This window comes from Gopherus evgoodei, chromosome 4 (assembly GCF_007399415.2).
Source record: "Gopherus evgoodei ecotype Sinaloan lineage chromosome 4, rGopEvg1_v1.p, whole genome shotgun sequence".
NCBI classification, from domain to species: Eukaryota; Metazoa; Chordata; order Testudines; family Testudinidae; genus Gopherus; species Gopherus evgoodei.
The window spans coordinates 4,175,598-4,193,609 of NC_044325.1; the positions used below are offsets into that span (position 1 = coordinate 4,175,598).

An 18,012-nucleotide genomic window follows, 5' to 3' on the forward strand; every position below is an offset into this window, starting at 1 on the left:
ACACATACATGCGTGCACACAGGATTTGGAGTTTTATGAAATGTATCATTCCATTATGAAAACTGTATTTATTAAAAATTCCTCTAACACTTAAATTAATTAACTACAGACCTTTTCTTTATTATTTCTTTTCCTCCTTGCCTGATGTAATGGATTTAGGCGGGTTTGCCTTTTAAAATGTTAGACTTTGACCATAATTCTAGAATCTGATGCACTAATGCAGACCTCTGCGCTCAGAGTCCCACATAGGATTGATTCCTTTGGCTGCAAAAGCAGTAAAATGTAGTAATGTCTGCTCCAGATCCCTTGCCTGTAGTGTCTATTCCCCATCTCTCTTTTTCAAGGTTTTTCTCTCCATCCAATTAAAATGTTCTAATGTTTAATATTAAATAGATATTAAAACAACAAAAGCTAGGAATAAATACCTATTTTTGGTTTAGAGTTTTGTTTTTTTTAAAGTATAAAGTGTTATTTCTGTTTCTTTCTACCACCATTTTTAAGCATAAACAAGTTTGATCAACCAAACACGATCACAGGAGGCCCAGTCTCTGATCAAATAGTTACAGGATTGACAGCCTGCAAATTTTCCAAAGGAGGACACATAAGAAGCTTATGAATTCCATGGGGTAGATAAATATTTATACTTATTTATTCCTATATATGACAAAAAATAAACACCACTAGTTGTAGCAAATCTGAAAAAATTTTTCAATACAAAATCCTTCCACAAAGGAACAATTTTTCCCACCTGTTTATTTTCAGTGCCATCATTTTTATCTATGTGAGACGTGCTTGAGGGAGCCTTACAATCTCCTTCTTTCGGTTTTTGTTTTCTTGGTATGTGGACCTTTGGAGAAGAAAACATAATACTACAGAAGCACTGTGTGGGCCTCTGAAGGTCAGTCTCTGATTTCTTCTCTACTCCTTGAGCTGTTTTCCAGGTTCTCTCTTGTAATAGTCTTCCTTCTTGATGGGGACTGGCATATATTGTTTCTCCACTTCCATACCTTTCTGCTAACTGAGCCCTAGTTTTAGAAGGGTCGGCATTTGTGTTCACAGTATCAATCATAGTATTTTGAGACATTTCATCATCAGCATCAATTGGCTCCACAAGAAAAACATCATCCTGACTGTTGCTGGTATTGTTAACTGTACATTCTCCATTAAAGTTACTGACTGGTTTGGCAAAATCAGATTTGATTAAGGGCTTGTTCATGATTGTCGAAGAAATGCTTTGCTTGATTTGGTTTGACAATGCAGGATCTGCCCAATTAAAAAAAATAAATAAATTCAGGCAAAGCAACTCATGTTATTTCAAGAAAAGTAAACCTGTATTCATAAAACCAGAAATCTGATTCTATTACAATGAATCTTGAGTAGAAACTACAGTTCCCCCCCTCCCCCAATCCAATCAGCTGGAACAATGATTTCCACATAGCCCAAGACAGCAACTCAACTGCTATACTTCCAGGTGCAAGCAACCTTTCAATCTTATACATTGCATGGTGGAGTTGGCCCATGCATGAGCTCCAAGTAAGACTTCTGCTGCTAAAGGCCACTTCAACCTTCCTCACAAACTGCGCCTAAGCTGGAAGTGATGAACAAAGAAGTCTGACATTTGTATGCAGAAGTATAGAGAGGCTCCAAGAACTATGCTATCTGCCCACATAGACCTGAAGAAGAGCTCTGTGTGGCTCAAAAACTTGTCTCTCTCACCAACAGAATTTGGTCCTATAAGAGACATTACCTAACCCATTTGCCCACACAGAGGCAGAATTTGGAGAGACAACATAGATACAGCTAGTATGGAGAAATTTATATAGTAGGGAGAAGATAATACCAAGATAATAAAACATAATACCAAGTTCCGCAATTGGAATCAGATGTCATGAGAAGTAATTTTATAAAATAAACAAGATAAATAAATGATATACCCACCCATCTCAAAATGAAGGATTGGTACAAATCTAGACAAATGTCCTGTGCAGGGGTTCTCATTCTTCTTTTTTGAGCCCCTACTCCTGCCAAAAAAATTCCACAGCCCACCTGTTTTTCTGCATACTCAGTAGATTAAAAATTGGGGACAGCATTAGGGGGTACCAAGCAGACTAACTGCCTGGGGCCCCACAATGTTAAGTTGCTCATCTTCAGCTTGAGCCATGGATGGTGGGGCAATGATGGGGAAGGGAAGAGGAGACACTGTACTCTCACTACAGAACACCCTCGCTATAATGCCCTTGATAATAACGAACCTTCGGCTATAATAAACCCAGTCCCTGGATGCCACCTCGAGTCCCATGGCTGCCTGCTCCTCCAGCCCCTGCAACTATCGCAGTCAGCTGCCTTCCTTCCCTCCCCTCGGCCGGACTCTTTCGCTATAATGAACAAATGGCTTTGATCCCGATGGGGTTGTTATATGGCAGGGGTGTATCATATCTAAAATACCCACTAACACAGAAACATAAGAAACATGTCAATGTTTTAAGAACCACTACCAGCACTGCCAAGAAAAGTACCTTTTTGCTGCTTCTGCACTTTCTGTTTTATGCGCAAGAAGAACTTTTGAGGAGATTCTGAAACTAGAGTGTCCAGAGCGAGGGAATCCACATTTTTGTTTCGCGCTATCTTGGTGCAATGCAGTGCTAAAAGAAAAATGTTCTCTTAAATTCAGGAAGTGAATAATAGCATAGCAGAAATTGTTAGTATTCATTTAAAAATTACTAGACTAAATATACATTTCATAGAACATTAACTTCACAAATGAAAAAATACAGAATTCTCTTATTTCTTGTACACGTCTACCCCAATAAAACGCGGTCCCCAGGAGCCAAAAAAATTTTATGTTATAAGTGAAACTGTGTTATATCGAACTGGCTTTGATCTGCTGGAGCACACAGCCGCACCCCCCGGAGCGCTGCTTTACCACATTATATCCGAATTTGTGTTATATCGGGTCGCGTTATATTGGGGTGGTGTATTTCAAAATAATAAAAAAAAAAACCACACACCACCAGGATTTATATTAGCCATTTGTTTCAAGTGTGAGACTGTTTGATTAAAGTTTATTTTTTTGAAAAATAAGGGGAAGTGAGACATGATGACAGACCCGATTTGGCTCACTCCTAATTCCCTCTACTTGCCAATATCAGTTGTCTTTTGGAGTAGGAAAGGACAGTGCTTCTTATCTATAGCTAGGAACAGGCACAGTCTGATGAGATACAGTTTCTCTCTTTTCTTGTTTTTGCCTCCTGCCTTCTTCCCCTTTTGTCTTAGAGCTCTTCTCTACATGAGCAGTTCAGCTTTTAAAAGTACCAACATGAAATCCTGCCCCACTGATGTCAATGGGAGCTTTGTTATTGACTTCATTGGGATCATCCGTTCACTCCTAATAAGTAGTGCTCTTACTAACCCCCAATGGAACAGTAGATTTCAGCTAACAACCAAAACTGTTATTACTTGTGTTTCAAAAAATTCTACACCTTCAAAACAAACAAAAAAACCCAAAACATTAAAATGTCTGCAAACGAACATTTAAGGGAGCCAGCCAGTTCCTCTCACTCCTTTGTCAAATGTGTACAAATGGGAAACTTTTGTACAGGCAAATTCAGTCATTTAAGTTTTCTATGCTTTTTTCTTCTGAGACTAGAGCTCTTCCATGGACTTAATTACTCCAGCCCCAGCAGGCAATGGTAGCAACATCCATGGGAGAAGGTCTCTCACCAACATCACTCAGGACTTGGCTACACTGGCACTTTACAGGGCTGCAGCTTTCTCGCTCGAGTGTGAAAAAAACACCCCCCCCCGAGCGCAGCAAGTTACAGAGGTGTAAAGCGCCAGTGTGAGCGCGGCTCCCAGCGCTGTAAGCTAATCCCCTCCAGGAGGTGGAGTACCTTCATTGCTGGGAGAGAGCGCTGCGACCACACTTGCTATTCAACGTGCTGCCACGGGAGCGCTCCCAGGGTAGCGCTTTGGAGTTTTGAGTGTAGCCAAGCCCTCAGAGGGGTAGCTTATTCACCGAACTTATACCGAGAAAAGCTGTAGCCTGTACACAGCCTGACTACATACATCAAAAGGCTCAAAACTACTAGAACATTGTATGACAACAGTAGTCTCATATTGTTCATAAGACATTAAGATACTACAAACCATGTCACTCCCCCTAAGATATCACAGCACAGGGACAGCGTGGGTATGTGAAGTACCCTCCACAGTAGCATACTCCCAGTACTAAAACCTTACAAAAGCATAACACACCTGATGGAACAGAAATCCATGACTGTGTGTACTGGTTGCTCCCTGAAGATTGATCCATCCCCTCCATTCAGACACACAATCATTGTATTACAGTGATACAGATCAGACAGATACCACCATCATCCTTGCATTTTACTGGAGATGTAATATTACCAGGCATCTTGGAAATAAAATGCAACAAACCTTTCCCTGGCTGGATCTGTCTATCAGGTACCTTGCCAGCTCTTTGCTGGTTTTCTTCATCACTGGATTTTTTATCCTGTGTTCCCTGATGGACAAGTTTTGTAGCAGGAGTCAGGATCAAATTGCTGTTGTAATCTGTCCCTAACAATGTTCCCTTAGATGGCATTTGATGCTGCTTTTCATGGGATGCCTTGGCTTTCATTCTTTGGAAGATTTTTGCTGGAGATTCATGAGTTAAAGGATCACAAGCTTTGCGTTTCAGTAAATTTTTGTCTTTTAGTGGCAAGATCTGTTGCTGCTGGCAAGATGCAAATGGTACTGCTACAGTGTCAGAATCTGGCTTTATTTCACTGAGGTCAAGAAATTCTTTAACGTAAGTGCCATCTGTTATTAATGTGGACTGAAAAATACCTTCCCTTTTCTTGGAAGTTCCTGCCCCTCTTGCATGGTTTTCCTTGAAGTCACGTAAAGCTGAAGGGAGCACAGCTTCTTTTGTTGCAGAAGTAGTCAGACCAGCATCTTGAAATTTCACCAAATCTTTTAAAGGAGTAATAGTACCTGACGGTATGTTGCTCATTAAGATTGCCTGCAAAGGCATATCTCCTCTTCTGCTAGAAGAAATGTGAGATTTTGAAATCCTTGTATTTTTTAAAGGTGTAATAATCATCTTGCCAATGCTGACAACTATGTGTTGTGCTCCTACTGCAAAGTCATTAAAATGTGCATGTTTAGGTATAGTTTTTTTTAAAAAGGAAGAAGGAACATGAATTCCATGGACCGTCGACTTTATTTCTTCAAATGTCAGCTAGAAAGAGAAACGTGGTGAAAAGAAGTTGGTCTTTACATTTTCAGTGTTAGTGCTACATTTTAAAGTAAACTTCTGTTGTACATCAGTCAAGCTGAAGTGCTAGGTACAGACTGGCAGCCTGCTTGTTTCACAGCCAATTATTTAATTGCAGAAAAGTGACACACAAACATAACACTCGCAGTACAGTGTACTTCAGCAACTGTATTTTCATGGATTGCTCGTTTACTAGATTAAGACTGTCTCCAAGAGCATCCTTCTAGACTCTTGACATAAACAGGTGATTGCAAGGGGGGGAGGATCAAGTCCCTGGGCTGTTTTCTAAAACTACAAAGCTCCAGCCTCTTCCCGGCTTCAGGAAACTGATGGGGAAAGCTCAGCCTTGGGCTTAGGAGTTCCCCACCCCCACAGCCCTGTTAGCCATAGTCAGTATCCAGGGGATCCGTGCAACGAGAGCTGGGGGTTTCACGGGCGCCACAGAGCTCGTGCGCAGCGCCGAGCACAGCCCACGAGAGACACAAAGCCCGGGAGTGAACAGCCGCCGCTGCTGACAGCAGGTGCCCGGTACAAGCGGTCACCCACCGCGGCTCTCCCCTAGGCCAGACAACGGCGCGGGCCTAGCCCAGGGCGGGCCGGACAGCCGCGCCGGCTTCCGCCCCGCCCCATCGGGCTCCCGGCTGCACCTCTCCCCCGGGCGTCAGAGAGGCGCCGAGCCCGGCCCGCGCCCACGAGAGGCTGGGTCCGCGCCCTGCCCTGTCACACCGCCACCCCTCCCCCCAGCGCCCGGCGCGCCACACTCACCCCGCCGCCGCCGCCGCCGCTCTCTTTCCCCTGCGCCGCGCGCGCGCGCGGCCGTTAGAAGTTTTGAGTCCCGCCGCCTCGCACGCCGATTGGCAGGGAGCGAAGTGACGTCGGAGGAGGCGGGGCTGCGGCCGTGGCACGCGGGGCGTGGTTGGCTCGCAGTGACGTACGGCGCGGTGGGCGGGAAGCGGGAGTTGTGGGGTGGGCGGGTCCAGCCTGTGAGCCCGAGGCTGGGCGGTGACGCGCCCCTCCCCCTCCTGTATTATTTAACAACAGAAGTGAGCGCGGCCCGCTGCTGGGGTGGCGCGTGCTGACTCCGTGAGGGTGGGGGGAGGCTGGGCTGGCTCGGCTCCGCAACGAGTCCCACAGCGAACGAAGCAGCGCGGGGGAGAGCAGGGGCCAGCCCCGCCCCGCCGCCTCTCAGGTGTTTTTTTCCTTTTCAGCCTTTTGCTTTTGGAAGCTCGGTGGGCGGTTTGGCGCAAGGCTGCGAAGATTACCCCGAAGAAAAGAGACTCTGGCTCCCCCTCAAAGACTCCGTTCAACCGAGCAACTTTGCTGTATGAGTAAAGTTACTCATGTGCGGGTGTTTGCGTGGTCCAGGTGTTGTTTATTAACAGGAGGGGCGTCTCTGCTTTGCTCTTTAAATTTCCTGAGACTGTTCAAAGAAAGGTTCTTGCTCAGTTTGATTTGCATTTTGTCAAGAAAGGCAAAGTCCCCCTTCAGTTTAAGAAATATTTTCCCTCTGAGTGGGTTTTTAATCTCACTGATACTTGGGGGCAAGCTTTTATATCCACCAGGTGATGAGGCAGCCCTTTTGCTACAAATGACTTCTTTAGGTTTGTAGGTATGAGTGCCTGGGGTAATATTTCAAATGGTGAGTTCTAGCCCCATGTTACAAAAGGAAAAAGACAAGTGAACGGTGACACTAACAAAAACTCTTATCCAGATGTGCTAGCTCACTGAGATAACAAAAAATTAAAAAGGGAGTGAAATCAGGACATAGCCAAGGCATCTAATAGACCAGACCTCATTGATTTAGATTGGCTCCACTAGTTGAGCTTTAAAATTCAGAGTTGCAGGCGAAAGGCCATGTAATTAACTATTCAACAATGTAACTGACTGGATAATTACACTAGTTAGGCACAGTGCACGTATATAAAATCTAAATCAAGGAAAAGGAAAATACACAATTATAGGCACTCAGAGTCCAAGCTTGGTCTCTTCAGAGAGGAATCTGGTAACAGCTTGTTGAGTTTTTCAGGAAAATCTCCAGTTTGATGAAAAATCTCCTTCATAAGCTCAAGGTGTCTGGGCAGGAGTGGCTATCTGGACCCCATTCTTTGCTAAGACCATCAGATATGGATTTCCTAAGTATCTGTGCTGCTTCCCTTCTGATCTGTGTAGAGAGAAACTCCAACCCCAGAAGAGAGAGCAAGGGGTGTGCAGGGGGGTGAGAGACAGCATGCTATATGTGCATGTGGTGAAGGAGAAAGGACTGGTTGTGAAAAACTGAAAGGGAAGTGCTCACCAGTCCCATGCACTGTTTTCTTCAGCAAGCCGATAACTTTGCATTATGCTATTGGTTTCACCTACCTGTGCTTCTAACCATGCATCAATCACTTAAACTGGGATCATCTGGTAAGGTAATTTAAAAGAAACTCAACATTAGCTGGTAAAATTAAAAGGGAGATAGAATTAGAGACAGAGAGAAAACATCAGAGGAAGTTGGTAAAAAATCAATACAGTAGCTGCAAGGGAAGGGGCACTTTTATATTTTGTGATTAGTTGTTTAGATCGTAATTGTGGCTTAGGTATAAACAAATCTTGGGGCTGTAGCAGGGCAATAGAAATAAAGCATATTGGCTGTATTATACATACAAAGGTACATGTGTGGTGTCGATGAGTGGCTCCATCCTATAGCAGTGGTTATTACTATCTTCTAGCATCCAATGTTTTATATACTGTTTTGCCTCAGGAAATCTCCTAAAACTTAATATATGATTGCCCATTTTATCCCTTCTGCACTAGATTATCTGTAATATCAAGGAAGAATGCCAATTCCTTATGCACTTGAAATAAGGTACCATGAGGAGGACTTGAGCTAGGCTGGGGAGCCTATTAATATTAAGAGAAACTCAATGCATCTCATTCAACCAGAATATATTCTTTGGAATGAAAAAAATAATTCATGTCTTGAGGATTTACATTCTGATTTCTACAGAGATTTATAGCAACTATGAAGAACCTTGGAAATCAGTCATTAATTGTTACTCTCCCTTTTGGAGCTATTTTCTTGGCAGAAGTGTAATTAGTTTTGTCCTTTCTACATATCTACCTAGTTAACCACTTCATAATCTATTGGCTTTACCACAAAGGTTATTTGTTCCATTTTTATAAAAAGTGCATGCTGTTGCTTCAGAAGCAGTACTAATTTTATTATGCTCTGCAATACTCTTTTAATTTCTGAGATCTCATTTCAGATACATTTAAATCTTTGAATAAATCTGATCCTTCTTTCGCCTTTGGGGAAGAAGTCAAATTTTGTTTATAATTATTTAATGACCCATACTTTAGCTTTAAAACTCCAGAAATGCCATTAAATCCACTTAAATCTTTAATTTCCTCTTTGATTCATGTTGCAAATTAATTAGACACATTAAGTCCCTAATCTCTTGTTTTTTGTCTTCCTATTTCTTCCTTGGTAGGGTCTGTATTTTATTTGTTGCAGTTGAATGAATCTTGGCGGTTGGCTGTAGGACTTCTGGCTTGTTTGTTTTCAGAAACTGGAAGGTCTGCCATGAATTAAGCAGAGGACAACAGGAAGAGAAAAGATGATTTTGTGGTTCAGGCAGTTGAATGCTACCTGGAAGAACTCTGTTCTGTCCTTGCCTCAGAGACAGAGTTTGTGTGATGCAAGGCATATTACTGAAACCAAAACTTTCACAGGTGGCCACTAATTGTGTGTTCCTCATTTTCTGAGCACCTAACTTGAGACACTTGGGGCCTGACTTCTAGACATGCTGAGCACCCACAACTGCAGCTATGACTGCTTAGCTATAAGAGGATAATGCTGTCTGGAGGAATAAGCACAGGACTGGGTGTTTATGGCAGACTAGTTCTAATCCTAACTCTGTCGCTGATTCACTTTGCTGCCCTGAGCAAGTCACTTTGCCCCAGATTTTTAAAGGTATTTAAGTGTTGCTCTGTTCAGCATTGCAAGGCCTAAGTGTCATTTTAAAAAGTGACCTAGGCACTTACACTCCTACTCATGTTTAAAAATGAGACATGCTCCTAAATCAGTTGAGCATTGCAATGCAGAGCAGAGCAATGCCTAAATACCTGTAAATATCTGGGCCTTTGCCTTTGTTCATTTATAAAATGGGGAGTTGTGAAGATAAAATCATTAATATTTTTAGGCTCAGATAGTACAATGAGTGCATAGAAGACAACCTAAAATTAATAATTCTGGGTTTGGAAGGTGTGCAATAGATAAGGCCTGTGAACATTGTTCTTCGTGTGTGGTGAATGATGCAGAGGTTCCATGGAAGAAATACTGTGTGATCATGTAATTAAAGCTTATCTGTTATGTTCGTAGCATACAAACATCAAAGTTGGATAAAAGTATAAAATACCCTGCCACCTTCCAGAGAGAGTAACACACTACTTTATTTCTTAGATTCCAGAACCCTACCACACAAGAATCAAAATCAGAGTGAAACAAAGCAGGTTGCTCCCCAAACAGAGAAGCACAACTTAATCCACTTTGCTCTAGGCTGACTCTTTACAGGCTGACTGCTGAAAATCCAGGTCTCACGCTTCCGTACAGAGCCCCCAAGCAAAACCAGAAAACCCTTATACTTCAAGTGACAGCTTGAATTTTTAATGCAGAGTTCAATTCCCTACTGTATCATTATGCACAGACAACCTTAATTCTGCCACTTCCTAACTTTCCTGTACTTGACCTTGCAGCCTTAACATTCTTTTATTGTAACACGTGTATGGTATTTACAGGATCTCTACAAAACACACTGTAGTTTATGCACACATTTATGTATTTCGTGGTACATGTTAATATGTGGTATAATGTAGGTGGCAGTCATGCTACTTCATTCAGTCAACTCCCTTTTCTTGTAGGCTTTGGCCCACAGGGCTTTCATTTACATTATACTTTTCTTGGCTATATAACTAATTGTTGTCTTTTTTTTGTTAAAGGGAGTGGAAGAATGCAGGAGAAAAGTATGCCAGCCAGTAATACAGGGATAATGAGAGCCAGTCACTTGCTGCAGTTACCGCAAGAAATGCTGACTGAGATAATCATGTACCTTCCTCCTGCAGAAAAATCCAAGGTCCGTGCCACATGCAGTTTCTTCAAGGACCTGGTTGATCAGCCTGTTGTGTGGCAAAAGAGTACCATTGTCCTCCAACACATAAGCGCTTTCAACGCCAAATTCTGGGACGTGCTTCAGAAAAGAAAGATCACTTCTGTAGAAGTGAAAGAAATTAGGCTTAAGCAATGGCAAAAGCTGCTGAGGTTCATGCCTGGTCTGCTAGATGTAACTGTGGATTCCCTCTGGAGTGAGGAAATTCTGCAAAGGTTACAGCTGCTCACAGATCTACAGAAACTTCACTTGAAAACGAGCTCTAGGTTATCTGAGAGAAATGTAATCAGCGAAGTTGTGCACTTTCACCGCCTTACTCACTTGTTGTTGTGCGGCATAACCTTCTTAAGTGGCAGTGAATTGATCAAAATTGCTTGCTTACAAAACCTACATATGCTCTCATTGCATACTGTGCAAAAGGCTCTTCCTGAGAAAGCACTAGAGTATGTTTTATTCCATTTACCAAAACTTAGAGAACTGTCACTTTCTTGTATCCTGAGTAAGGAGCATTTTTTGTTATGCCTCAGTTTGCCAGATAAACATCCCATCTCTTATTCATCAGAAGGTGAGTGTTGTTTCTATAGGCTATATTTATATACACTATATTAAGAATCATGGCACCAGTCCTGCCAGCTCTGCTGCATGCGTTTCACTTTGCTACCATGAGAAATCAATAGGACTACTCAGGGTGAAACATTAACTATGTGCATAAGAGCTGGCAGGATTGGAGCCATTGTTGCTCAAAGGGTTACATGCTGGCAGGGGCAGCTCTAAGCATGTTGGCGCCCCAAGAACCTGCCTTCAGCGGCCTGCCTGCGGAGGGTCCGCTGGTCCCACAGCTTTGGCGGACCTCCCACAGGCATGCCTGCAGGAGGTCTGCTGAAGCCACGGGACCAGCGGACCCTCCATAGGCATGCCTACAGGAGGTCCGCGGAAGCCGTGGGACCAGCGGATCCTCCTCAGGCATGCTGACAAAGGCAACCTGCCTGCCACCCTCGCGGCGCCGGCAGAGCGCCCCCCGCAGCTTTCCGCCCCAAGCACACACTTGGCGTGCTGGGGCCTGGAGCTGCCCCTGCAGCACGCGAAGCGCGTGTTTGGGGCGGCAAGCCGCGGGGGGCCACTCTGCTGGTTGCCGCAAGGGTGGCAGGCAGGTTGCCTTCGTCAGCATGCCTGCAAAGGGTCTGCTGGTCCTGCGGCTTCAGTGGACCTCCCACAGGCGTGCCGCCGAATCTGCAGGACCAGGGACCTGCTGCAGGCAAGCCACCGAGGGCAGCCTGGCTGCTGTGCTTGGGGCGGCAAAATACCTAGAGCCACCCCGCATGCTGGATATATTAGTATGTTGGTAGTGAAGATTTATTCTTAACTGTATCCGCTTGCTTTAGTGGACTCGGTTAAGATTTTCATTGCATTACTGTTTTGATATGTCGTAAACATGTTTCCTAAAGCTTGTGGAGTATTTTAAACTGAATATATAAATAGCTTTTTCAAATGATGATCATGGCTGGGATTTTTAAAAGGGACTTAAGGAATTCGGTGTGCCTATCCCCTGAATTTTGATAGCTTTTGGATGCTAGATTCCTTTGGGAATTCCAGGCTCTAAAAATAAAATATGGGGACCCATGATTAGGCTGTAGAATATAATCACAACCCAAAAGGAGGATATAGTTCTTGGCTAAGACTTTCAAAAGTGACTTGATTTTAAGTGTCTGTTTTCTGATGTCCAAATGGAGACACCTTTAATGGGTCCTGATTTTCAGAAAGAGCTGAGCACTTGCTCTCAAAATCAGGCACAAAAAAATTACCTCACCCACCTTGTCTCTCCCAAATCACTAGTAATTTTTTTTTAAATCTTGACACACACATTTAAGTATTGTAGCATTTTTATAATATACTTCAGTTTTACACTTAAAGCAGAGATTCAACCTCTTTGTTTTGTATAAAAAATCCTGTGTATCTTTACCAACTTTACAGCACAGAATCAGAGAGCACAGAGAAAGTTCTCTGGGGATCGTCAGCTGAATTTGTTCCTTAGTTTAGGAATTTTAAATAATTTTAAAATGGATGCTTTATGAAATTTCCATATCTGACCTTTTTTTCAGACCCTTCTACTAACCAATGATTGGTTTGTTTATTGTTCAAACGTTCTAGATAACTCATTGTCAGATACCTTCCAGTTTGGTTAATAATTTGGGCTAGCTGCAATCTAATTTCTTCAAAGCGTGGGGATTTCACCCCTGTCTTTCCTGTTATATTCACTTTGTGCTACTGTAAGTATGAACCTAATGTAAAGACTTATACATAACTTGTGCTTTAATATTGGAAAACAAATTTCTCTGGGATGTCAAATAAGTACTCTCCCCCCACCTTTTCAATCATCCATTATTTTTAGAGTTGCATCCTGTTCCAAAACTTCAGCTTCACGCTCTGGCCTTGAGGCAAACTGGTTATAACCTTCTTTCAGAGCGTTTCCTGGGTCAGCTCTCCACCATCCACACACTGACTGTTTGTTACATCAAGGACTTTTTGTTACACGCAGTGGATGTCTTTGGACAAGTGCTGAAGAACCTACCAAACTTGACAGAATTAAATCTTCTGTGTAAGTTGTTTTTATGGTTGAAGTGTTTTGGGGTTTTGTTCTGTGCAGGCTTAGGAAGGTTTGTGGTAGTTTCATCTTCTGTTAAATGGTGACTGGCAATACAGCAGAGAGCTTATTTTTATGGATGTTTCTGTTGGCTGATATATCTTAATATTGTCTCTGAAAAAATCAGTTCCCCAATTCAGAATCTGATTGGCTTGACCGTGTTCATTCAAACTTGACTGAAAAATCAGTCTAGATATCTACTATTTAATGAAGCTGCGGCCTTGCGGCTCTTAATGGCTTCCTGGTTTCCTTCCCAGTCCAGTTGACAGACCCCCACTATTCCTTATCTACACTTGGGATTTGTCCCCATTTCAGCCATGGATGCAGCTGCACCTGTGATAACCCCTATGAAGTTCTAATCCTCTATAAGGGCTGGCCTATGCTGAAAATTTAGGGGTGTGAAAAATCCATACTCCTGAGAGATGTTGCTATGCCAACCTAACCCTGGTGTAGACAGCACTAGGTCAATGGAAGGAATTCTTCTATGGACCTAACTACTGACTCTCATGGAGGTGGGTTAACTACAGTGATGGAAGAACCCCTCCTGTCACTGTAGTTAGTGTCTACACTGAAGTGCTACAGCTGCACAGTTGTGCTGCTGTAGCCATAGGCGCCAGCTTCCTCTGGGCCCCAGGGGTGCTCAACTCCTTAGCCCCACCTCCACCCTGCCTCTTCCACTCCCACTCTGCCCCAGGGCTGGAACACCCACAGAGTCGGTGCCTATGGTTGTAGCATATTAAGTTTAGACAAGTCCTAAGTCACAGGACTGGAAGTTTTTATTTTTATTAGGGGAGCAAAAGATACTGTGTTATTAAGCTAAGCACTTGAAAATGCAGGTTTTGAAAATGTAGTCTTCCTAGAGAGCCTTTGTGGTTAAGGCACTAGATGGTACTCAGGAGATCCAAATTCAGTTCCTGACTCTGCCATGGATTTCCTCTGTGACCTTGGGGAGGTCACTTACTCTCCCCAGGCTTTACTTCCACCTCTGTAAAATGGGGATGGTGATACTTCCATTGTCTGTCTTGTCTATTTAGATTGTAAGCTGTTTGGGCAGGGACAGTGTGTCACTAAGGTTATATCTACACTACAGCCGGGATTGATGCTCTGAGATCGATCCACCAGCGGTCAATTTAGCAGGTCTAGTGAAGACCCACCAAATTGACAGCAGATCGCTCTCCAGTTGACCCCTGAACTCTACCCCCAACAAGAAGAATAAGATAAGACCCCTCGCAGTGTAGACCCTGCAGTAACTCCACCTAAGGTATGTCAACTCCAGCTACATTATTCACATAGCTGGAGTTGCGTAGCATAAGTCGATTTACTGCAGTAGTATAGACAGTCTGTGTGTGTACTGTACCTAGCACAATGGAGGGATGATTTTAGTTGGGCCTCTAGGTGCTAATGTAACACAAACATTGGTTTTATTTGTACCTTTCATGCTTTTGCACTGTCTCATTCTTGCTGAAGAGTGGATGAAAAACATAGAACTTTGGTATCTATTTAAAAAAAAAAGAAAAGACAAAGTTTACTTTAAAAACAAAAAAACCTTGATACTTACTTTGAAAAATATTGTCATGAAAAGAGTCATAAATGTCTTTCTCTTTTGTCCTCTCTCTGCTTTTAAAGGGATCTCCAATTTGGATATGTTTGTTGATAACATTCCTTCCAGCCTTGTTAAACTAAGTGTGATTGGAACCAAGCTCTCAAACTCTGCTCTCAGCTGTTTGTCTGACAAAGCCTGGAAGCTAAAAGAAATGGATCTAACTCTCTCATATGGATTTGATGAAAAGACTCTGAAACAATTTCCCCATCTTTTTCCATTGCTGACTAGACTCTGCCTTAGGTATGACCAAACAATGTGCTGCAGATATTGAAGAATGGAAGAAATTTACTACATTAGGACTTGTATGTTATAAGCTGCACTGGTCTAACTAAAAGTGTTAGGTTTTTAAACCAATTTTTAGATAAACTGGTGCAAGTCTTTGTGTAGACATGGCTGTAGTTAACGCCCCTTTAAAGCTAAATAAAGAGGCAACACAAAGCGATTAAGAAGGGGGGGGTTCTTTATTTACCCTGTTTTGTATCTCCTGGGAGTTACTTATCCAGTAAATGGAAGTGAAATAACTAAATCAGTTGTAATTCACACCTCTGACTATTTCAGTTTGTCTGTTTGTGAATAAATGCTCTATTTTGATATAATTCAGTAAAAAAGAAGTCAAGTTATTCAAAAATAAGAGTATCAATAAACAGGCTTGAACTGCAATAATTACAGATGTGAAATGTAGCCGCATTCAGTATTTTGGTTCCATTTACCATGTGAACGAGTCCTTGCTTCCAGGCCATCAGTTTCAGCCCAGTGTATTCAGGGGAGAGGAAGGGCAGGGCAGGGGAGATATCTCCCTTATCATGCCAGTAAAGCTAATAGGCAATTGGTTGTCAGTAGCAGGAGCAGAATCAAGTGTGTTTGCTCTCACAAGTGCTAAAGAATTGTGGGCATGGGAAACTTGCTCTCATTTCCTTATTCTCTGAATATACAGGGAGACGTGAGTAGGAAGTGAGTTGACCTTGTTGACCCCCACATGAGACGGCTAGTGAGCTCGTTAGTTGTCTCCCAAAGAGCGTAGGAGGATGCCAGACTTGAAGACATGGTGAGGGTTGTACGATGCCAGCACTTGCAACTGTGCAATGATGCTGGGTAGCCAAAAACTGAAGGACCCAGCAGGGAATTGAGAAGCTGGAGTAAGGGCAGAGCCATAGTCTCAGGCAGGAGAATAGTACACCTGGTCCCTCAATATTCCTTCCCCTAGGGAAGTCTTTTTAACTTACTGGTTTCCAGATAGTGACGTCCAGGCTTGGTAGGCTGCCATTTTCACTCCTCCATCCGACGCAGCCAGAGTTTTTTCTCTCTCCCAAGTTGGGGGTGCCTGGTAGCTCATCCAGCAATTGGGGAGAATCTGACCTTTGAGTAGCAGTGAGCTGGCCAAAATGCCCTGATCATGCTCTGGAGTAGACATGTAATTCCCTTTGCCCATCCGTACTCCGTAGGGAAGCCCTCTGGGATAAAAAGTTCTTTACCATTAGTTACAATACTAATCCTTTGTCCCTGACAATACTCACTGCTGGCATACTTGTGCATTGACAGACATGGAAGAGACCTGTTAGGCCACGCAGACCACCTCTAATCTCTGATTCTATGAACACACATCGCTGCCATCACTAGTGGGAGATTCTGGATCTTTAAGTCGCCAATATAGAAACTGTTATTTTGCTCTGTATTTCAGATGTCTCTGTTTGTACCTGCCTCTGAAGCCCTAAGTACAATCTGTTTTTCATTCGCAGTGGTTTTGTTTTGACTGACAATATCTTGTTGAGCTTGGCTAAAATGGAGAGTTTGCGAGAACTCGATGTTACTGGTGGCACAAATCTAACAAAAGAAGCAATCCAGAATTTTCACCTCACAACGGACTGCAGGGTACATCTCCTTGTAGAATGGCATTCAGTGTCTTCTAAATGTGACTGCTTATGGCGCACGTAGTGCACTGCCTTTTATTTTAACCCACCACTGTTTACAGAGCTTTGATTGCTAAATGTACTGCTATCAGGAAATCAAAAATGTTTCTGTCAAGTTCTGCTGAAATTCCATGTGAGGAAGAGAGGTAGTGGAAACAAACCTCCAACATTTTCAATGACTGTATAGCTCTTCACTATAGCCAATGGCTTATGAATATGAAAAACAGAAATGCCTTCTTTGAGCCTGTAACTCTAACAAGCCAGAACTGTAAACAAATACTGACATTCTATATTAAAATTTCTGAGTAAGTCTCCAATGGCCATTGATAAAACTCTATACTTCTGTTAATATGATATTTGACTACATGTAAATGATATTTTTGTTTTACTCTGTTGTCATTTCTGCCTGGTAAATTTTACTGACATTTTTAGCCAGCAGCGCAGATGTGGGAAAAGGGACAGAGGAAATAAGAGAAGCTGTGGCTCAGGGATACTGGAAAATAATTAAGGGAAACACAAGAAGGGGGGGATTTGTCAGCATATAAGCCTCAGCGAAGTGCCAGCAAAAAGGAGGTGTATGGGTGGATAAAGATGAGTTACCAAAAAAGTCAGGATTCCAGCAAATTGCACCAGTCACAGCATGGAACCATGGGGCCCTTCTAGTTAATCTTTAGCCATCATTAATTAGCCTGTTTTTAATCCATAGTGTCTCTTTACCTCCCAACCGATGATCACTTAGATTTTTTTAATGTCCTTATATGGGGCTTTTTGAAAGTCTAATAAACAATCAACCAGTTCTCCTTTATCCATAAATTTATGACCTATTATTTTATTGGCCCATTCTAAGAGATTCATGAAACATGATTTTCCTTTGCAGCAATCATGCTCGTTATGCCCTGGGAAGTCAAGTGGCTTATGTCTCTAGTTTAACCATTTTACCTCATGTCTGAGTGAGGCTTATTGGTTTGTAATTCACAGGATCATCTCTAGCACCTTCTTCAAACACAGATGAAAAATTTGTTACCTTCCACCAGGTATGAATTGCATTTGTCTGAACTGGTGTGGAAAAGAGTTTGGTTAGTACTAGTACTTAAACCATTTTTAACAGGGCTTTGGAGCAGAGCTGGAGCACAGAGCAGTGGAGCTGCAGGTTTTTGCCTGGAGTTGGAGCGGAGCCGGAGCATAGCTCCAAAGCCCTGATTTTTAAAAACTGTGTAACTACATTCCATGGTTTACAACATTTTCTAGTGTAGGTGAGGCCCATATGAAGCTAGACCAATAAATGGAGGGCTTCATACCAAGTGTTTCAGGCTCTCTGTCTAAAAAGGGTTTGGTGCAGCATTTGGTTCATGTTTAGAAGGTTTGTTTCAACAACTCTAAGAGTTATAACCTCAGTTTTTTTAATTAAAGCTTAAATTTTGCAGGCTCCGATGAAGCTC

The 18,012-nt window shown here is 42.7% G+C and overlaps 2 protein-coding genes across 8 annotated transcripts in view; one reads left to right on the forward strand and one right to left on the reverse strand.

The window, feature by feature from the left end:
- The window catches only part of MIS18BP1 (MIS18 binding protein 1), a 37,268-nt gene extending 32,032 nt beyond the window's left edge, over positions 1-5,236 (reverse strand). Inside the window, 3 exon segments of the mRNA XM_030562784.1 lie at positions 749-1,263; positions 2,517-2,642; positions 4,438-5,236. Of these exon segments, the coding sequence (XP_030418644.1) occupies positions 749-1,263; positions 2,517-2,642; positions 4,438-5,104 (1,308 nt within the window). The 5' untranslated portion in view covers positions 5,105-5,236.
- A 1,048-nt stretch (positions 5,237-6,284) lies between these two features.
- Positions 6,285-16,890, forward strand: LOC115651670. 7 transcript variants are annotated; one of them, XM_030562790.1, is made up of 6 exons: positions 6,285-6,321; positions 6,487-6,600; positions 10,256-10,987; positions 12,812-13,018; positions 14,690-14,906; positions 16,403-16,890. In XM_030562790.1, exons 3-6 carry the CDS (start codon positions 10,267-10,269, stop codon positions 16,596-16,598), a joined length of 1,341 nt encoding a protein of 446 aa, XP_030418650.1. In that variant the 5' UTR covers positions 6,285-6,321; positions 6,487-6,600; positions 10,256-10,266; the 3' UTR covers positions 16,599-16,890. The 7 variants fall into 7 exon arrangements, with proteins under 7 accessions (XP_030418650.1, XP_030418648.1, XP_030418651.1 ...); XM_030562788.1 differs by lacking the exon at positions 6,285-6,321 and having other exon boundaries at positions 6,333-6,600; XM_030562791.1 differs by lacking the exons at positions 6,285-6,321; positions 6,487-6,600 and adding an exon at positions 6,333-6,467.
- Positions 16,891-18,012: the final 1,122 nt, after the last annotated feature.